This window comes from Aedes aegypti, chromosome 2 (genome assembly GCF_002204515.2).
Source record: "Aedes aegypti strain LVP_AGWG chromosome 2, AaegL5.0 Primary Assembly, whole genome shotgun sequence".
Classification (NCBI taxonomy): Eukaryota; Metazoa; Arthropoda; class Insecta; order Diptera; family Culicidae; genus Aedes; species Aedes aegypti.
The window spans coordinates 427,601,986-427,609,176 of NC_035108.1; the positions used below are offsets into that span (position 1 = coordinate 427,601,986).

The 7,191-nt window shown below is 40.2% G+C and overlaps 1 protein-coding gene across 1 annotated transcript in view; it reads left to right on the forward strand.

The window, feature by feature from the left end:
* The window catches only part of LOC5578840 (voltage-dependent L-type calcium channel subunit beta-1), a 483,469-nt gene extending 477,494 nt beyond the window's left edge, over window positions 1-5,975 (forward strand). Inside the window, exon 16 of the mRNA XM_021847630.1 lies at window positions 5,524-5,975. Within this exon, the coding sequence (XP_021703322.1) occupies window positions 5,524-5,598 (75 nt within the window). The 3' untranslated portion in view covers window positions 5,599-5,975. The remainder of the gene's footprint in view (window positions 1-5,523) is intronic.
* Window positions 5,976-7,191: the final 1,216 nt, after the last annotated feature.

A 7,191-nucleotide genomic window follows, 5' to 3' on the forward strand; every position in this document is an offset into this window, starting at 1 on the left:
AGAAATTCAATCCGGACTAGAGCAATTTTTTTTAAGACGCTTCACTTTATTACTTCCAGTGGGCTATTTTCCCTTGGAAGGAAGCACCACTGATCACATAGACAACGGACTAGCATGTAGCGCCCAGTGGCACAGTCGGCAAACATTCTTGTCGAAAGTTTTTTGGTCTGAGGCGGGAATCGAAGCCACACTTCTTAGCACGATGCGGCTAAATGCCTTGGTGACACTAACCGCACGGCTACGATGCCTTCAAAGCAGAGCAATTCTTGCAGACAAGTTCTGAAACAACGAATGGGTGATCACCAACTGAATCATTGTTCGCTGCTAAGCCAACTTGTTGTTCGTCCAGAGATTCCCATGTAAAGACGCTCGAAAACTTACTAAGAGATTACAGATGCCTTCTGTAGACGATTCCTAAACGCTGTCTTCGAAAATGGTTGTTGGCAGACCAGATTCCTTCCGCACTTCGTTGACGTGATTTCAAAATGCTTTGAGATTATGATGCAGTTTCTGTTAAATTTTCCGTTGATGTGAAAAATACAGTTTCTCATTTAAGCTCACGTACATGTTGGCCTTTATGGCCTATAATACTCCTCCACCTGAGTTTTTCAAGCTAATTTAGAGATTGCAATCCAAACGAAAAACGTTGCATGTATCGCTAAAAATCTGACTGGATATCGTTTATCACTATTCAACCATGTTCCAGTAAAAGCGTAAACGTCGTAGCCTAACTCGTGAAGCGATAATCACAAACGCGAGTGTTGATTCCACCGACGTTTTGATAATAAACAAGCAGACTACACTTCTTATCGTTGGAACCGTTCTGATCGTTGATGGTTGGTAATACTCCACTGCACTGTGACGTCACGCATCAATTTTGACAGGTACTGGTCCTGTTGTTTACAGTTTGGACTTAGTACTTTTTTCGAATCATTCTTAATTTCGTGAAAGTTTGCTGCGAGGAGAGGTCAAATCCACTGCAGATACCCTCGGATCGTATTATTCTATCTTCCTACCGTGGAAAATCGTCACCATCAGCATGCTGGTGATAGAAATGCGAAGATGAAAAAACGATGGAAAAAACGACTAAGTCCGAAACGTAAACAACAGGACCAGCAGCTGTCAAATAAGTGAGGTTAGGCTCGTCATATGCAGTGCTCTATAGATGTTGTGATCGTTATTGGATCATGATGATGATTCCCAGACCGCTCTATCTGTTTGATCATTGCAGACAGTTGTACGGTGGTGTTGCTGGCAATTTGAACATCTCTCGCGTAACAATTCAATAGGGCCAATCTTCAGATTGTTGATTCTGAGAAAATTCGATGTGAATATTGTTTACCTGATTTTCAATTCCTATTTCTCAGTGCTCAAATTAATCAATGTGATTTCTTGCTGGTTGAGTGACGCTTTACTATAACTACACGTTAATAATCGATTTTATTCTGAAAACTGCCAAAAATGTGGAAAAAAATTATGAGTTTAAATGCTTGGCCCATTTCCGATTTTCAAGCAAGCATGGGTTATTTTTTATAGGCCAAATTGAATTTTGTAAGCGTGTCTTGGCCCAAGGCTAGACCCTTTTGGCTCTCAATTCAATTGGCAAGGGAGAGGCCTCTCTCCACACTAAGACCGGGGATGGCCCATTTCGCATAAAGACGTTTGACATAACGAGAATTACTGGTTCATGCTAAACGTCCGTTATGCCAAATGTTCTTGTGCGAAACGTCATTATGCGAAATGGGTCACCTAAGCTAAGGCCAATGACAGTTTGCGAGATTTTTTGATTGTACAGCGGGGATTCGCTGGTTGGAACACGACTGCCTTCCATCTAGCGAATCCGATCCGTTAGTTGGAACGACTGACAGCAGGTGAAAATGCTCCACACTAACGCATCTGGAGAGCAAATCGTCACGAAACGCACATATACATACGCATTTGTTCTATATATGGAGACTGCAATGCGACGGTACTCAGACGTCAAAGTCAGTTTGACATTTTCTGTTGACATTTGAGTGCTTTTTTGTTGGAATATTTTCCAACCAGCGAACATCCAACCATCGAGTCATTCCATGTAGCGGACCCCCAACGAGCGAATCCCCACTGTACCCCATTAAACATTTGACAGTTCAACAGCCGACTAAATTGGTTGAAAAATCGGTCGATTGTTGCACCGACGCTTATGGAAGTTTAACACAGCGATCAACTGACTAATCGCTAGATTAAATCGGGTGACCGAGGAAATCTGATGTTTAGTAGGTCAACTTGCTTGGATTTTACTTAAAATACCGATTTATCCACCTATTTAGTAGGATTGCGTCGGCCCACCCAATTAAATCGGGTGATTTTGGTTGATCCCTGTGTTAATCTTCCATAAGCGTCGGTGCAACAATCGACCGATTTTTCAACCAATTTAGTCGGCTGTTGAACTGTCAAATGTTTAATGGGGTAGGTCCTCTTGATGGAGAGAGATCTGATCAATGGCCGTTTTAAGCAGGGGGCCAATGAATGATTTTTAAAAAGTTGTTAAAAAGTAAAGCCGTTGGTCCCGAGATGAACTAGTCCAGGGCTAAAAATCTCGTTAATAAAGATAGAAAAAAAAAGATGTGTGGACATTGAAAATTTCTCTGACATAACGTTTTATTCATCCTCGTTTTGATCAGGTGTCAAAGGAGTGACGTATAGAACTCCAGATCGTAAGAATCTGGTGGTGATGGTGGCGACTTTCAACGATGAAACTTCAGGCCTTAGACAGAATTCGTCACTGACATCTTATCACCGGGAAGTACATAAGGATTGATATCCGTATGCTGACGAAAAGACCGGTCGTTTTGAGCAATCGTGTGCTTGTTAGTAGCGGTTGAAGTAGATACAGTGATATGAGGTGAATTTTCACGGATTTGCGATAATTTGCGCTTGTTTATTAGCACTGACGACAAACTTATCTGGTAAGAGTGCAATAGAGCCATTCACTTCATCCAGCACCTAAAAAAATGAGGTATTTTCGCAAGACCTCAAACGATTAATCATCATTTTGTTGCAAAAAGTTTGACTGATGAAGAAAGTCCGTTGTCGCTTTAAATTGCTGCTTTGGTTCAAATACCGTACTGTTGATTTTACGCAGATTTCCTCCGTAGCTCCATAGTCGCGTGTCTATGGAAACTATGCGAATAAGCAACTCACGTCATTATAGATTTCTGGCGAGATACGACGCGAATCAATTATCTGATCTTAACCGAATCTGTTAGCAAACTACTCACAAGATACAAGACAATGTCACTTGTCGCATCGCTGATGAAACCAACGTTCATAGTGATATTCATAGCGAATTTAGTTTGCCATCCCCCTGAAATTGTTAGTCGATTCCTGACCATATTGTTAGTGGGTGTCTAATGAAACTATGATGAGTTTGTTTGAGAGCTATAATCTATAGTTTAACGTATTGTCAGAAAAACTTTAATTGATAGCCGTTATGCACTTGGGGACAACATTCTAATAAAGGGAAAAAACAAATGTGTCCTATGAAATCACGATTTTTTCGATTTGACAAAATAACCTTTGACGAAAACAATACAACTCTGCAAGTTTGGAGAGCATAGTTATGTTACTACTCTATATTCGGATAATTTAAATATCATTATCACCAAAAGTTTGGAATTTGAAGCTAGCTCAGTGGTTCTCGCACGGTTCCGGCGGCTGGTTCGATTCATATTTCTCTTCCATACACGTATTGAACCCTTTTTCCCTTAGATTGTAAGTGAGCGAACCGGATTCGGCTTCGGTGTGAGTGCACGCAAATGCACCCACACGAACCCTTCCCAGGCTGTTTAAGTTCCACTCTTTCCAATTGTCTATTGTTTCTTTTGTTACATCTGCTTAGACTACAAGATTGAGTTCCAAAGCGTCGCTCGGTTGGCCATTTTTTGTTATTCTCCTCATTTCGCAAGTAGTTCTGTGTTAGCTTCTGTGGACGAGAGAAATGATGAAGAAATTTTATATAGAAATAGATGTACATTGATAAATAATGTTTAACTTTATTCAACTTCGATCGCAAAACCGAAACCCAAGCGTAGATAAGCAAGCATGAACTCTTAAAGTTTCCAGCATCTCGTTTCCGTTATTCTTTTACTATAGAACCAAATCCCGTTTACGTAAGAACATTAAGATTTCTAACAAACCCTTAGCATTATGCTATTCGTTCTCTAGTTGTTTAACTTTTCTAAACAAATATCGGACGTAATTTGTTTCTTTCAATGGGCACTGAAAGCGTTTCTAAACCAACAAAAATCACGCCGCAGGGAAATCGATTACACATATTTTACGCTATCTCAAACACAGACATAAATAGGGAAACGCGAGAAAGCATAACCCCTCAACGGGAATCATAGGTCTATTTAATTTTAGTGAGAATAACTGAAGCAAACGACTCAACTTTTAATTGTGCCAAATCAATAGGAATATTGTGAGAGCGAAAAGTGAGAGGCAATAGACGAAGCTCGAATAAGTGTTTGGTTGGAGAGTTCACTGCGGCGTGTCGTTGTTCTAGCGAATCCCATAACAGTGTCGGAAAGCACTTTGCGAGGACGACAGTTTTCTGTAGATTATGTTATAATGTCTCACTAATCGATATTTCACCTTTTTTTTCTCTAAAGAGCTCCAGCTGCAAAGAAAATGCATATAAATATAAATAAACAAAGCTTTAAATTTAAATTTAGGTGACGATATGCAGATGAATTATGACACACAAACACAAAAAAATGTAGGATGAAAGTTAAAGAAGGTAGTTCGGAGAATGATAAATTTTTGTAAAAAAATTAAAAAAAGAATTACAATGTATGAGTAAGATATAAGCAAAACGCATCTTATAAGTAAGTCCATTTTTATGAATCATTTCGCGCAGTGATTCCAGCGTTTTACTGAAGAAAAACTGAAAATAAGAGCTTGAACTTAAATCTTTCCGTTGGTAATTTGGATTCATCAATTCAGAAGAAAACATAGAAACAAAGGAAGGAACAGACACTCATACAGAGAAAACCCAGTCAAAACGCTCAATGAGTCGGTGAATCATTGTGCCGCTTCGATGGCTAACAATCGACTAATAGGTGAAGAATTGCAAGTATCGAAAAGCTAAAAAAAAAACAATACTTTTACCTGATGTTAAGGTTTCGACATTGAAAAAATAAGCCACGCTTAATATGCGCTTATGTCGCTGCACTTTGTTGAATTCCACTCGACTTGAAACCCTCACCTAAGACGTGAAGAAATAGTGAACTATTACAGATCCCGTCATTCCACAGATCCCTAGATCCTATGTTTCTCTTCGTGCAGCTAATGGTCTTGCTATTCTTCGAATGAACAAACAAAACGGGTGAGGCACACGTATCTATTGTTATACAAAGGATTCCAACTCAAACTCCATTTCAAATCGCCTAGCTCACATTATACACTGTTGACTCTCTTTCCAAGGTAACTCTTAAAAACTAGCATCAAATACATCTCTCTCTCTCTCTCTCTCTCTCGCAGACAAACTCATACTCACGCGTCACAGAGATCAAACAAGCACACATACCACGAACACGTACACACACGAGCGCATAAAACGCATTATTTGAATTTGAATGAATGAATACCATAGTGAATATTACAAACCAACAAAAAAAAACTAATGGAAAACTTAAATTGTGATTACTTCTACTATTAAAAACAAAAAAGAAAAATCTTAGAAAAAAAAATCCGAATCTGGCGAGGAGATAAACCAATTTGTATAAAGTAAACTTAACACGACGAGTAAAAGAGGAAACCAGAATCATTGCTATATACCAATTGCCTTGCACTGATATAAATTTACGGAAATTACTTAAAAACATGGGGAAAAAATCACGAAAACCGAAAAACAGAGACAAAAGAATGAACGAACACAGGTGCATAAATCCATAAACACACACACAACACGAACACAAACACTGTAAGATATGGATATACACCCAAACACACCCACACATGACACACTTCACACAACCATATGCTTTTGGGAGGCGGAAGGTTTTGTAGCAAACCGGACAAAGAAGCAGCAAAGAGATTTATTTATTTTGTTTAGAAATTCTTGCCGAATATGAGTTTCTTTTTTCTACGGAGTAAACTTACATCATTACCTGCATCGCATCAACACTTCTGCGCATAGACATACACACTCATACATTCAGCCATGGGAAAACGTTACAAAATTTTGCGTGTGTTCGACGGTGAAGCTGGATGGGACAACTTTCCATTGATGATTGAAAGCAGCCTGTTATGTTTTTATAAAGAGGAACCTTGCTTCAAAAACTAAATCCTCGATGATGCAGCAAGAGAGTTCTAAGCGTTTTCAAAACTTGCTGCTAGCTATTTAAATATTCAACATCGGTAGATTAGTTGACGACTAACACCTACTTCATACTTGATGGGCTACAATTCGCTACGAAGAATCTGCGCGGAATGGGTGATTCTTCTCCACTGGGCTCGGTCCTGAGCCAATCGCTTCCAGTCGCCCTGAACGTTAAGTGCCCTTAAGTCCTCCTCAAATGCAAAAAGCCATCTTGTGCGCGGTCTACCACGAAGTCGGCGGCCTCGTCCGGGTTCTCTGTTGAATGTTATCTTTGCCTGTCGTTCTTCCGGCATACGGGCAACGTGACCAGCCCAACGCAGCCTGCCGTGTTTTATGCGCTTGACAATATCCACCTCTTTATACACTTGGTACAACTCATGATTCATGCGACGCCGCCAGATGCCGTTTTCTAGTTTATCGCCGAGTATTGTTCGTAGTACTTTACGTTCAAACACCCCGAAAGCTCTCCCGTCGACTTCCTTCAATGTCCAAGATTCATGGCCATATAGAACAACCGGAAGGATCAGTGTCTTGTATAACGCGAGTTTTGTTTTCGTTTACAGGCTACAGGACTTCAGCTGGTTACGGAGCCCGTAGAAAGCCCAACTCGCAGCTGCAATACGTCTTTTCATCTCGCGGGTAACATCATTATCGCATGTCACTAGTGTTCCAAGATACACAAATTCATCCACCACTTCAAACTTTTCTCCACCTAGCACCATTTCGCTATGGTTGACCACCAGATATCATGTACTTCGTTTTTGTGGTGTTGATCGTGAGCCCGATCCTCGCTGTCTCCCTCTTGTAAGGCACGAACGCCTCTTCCA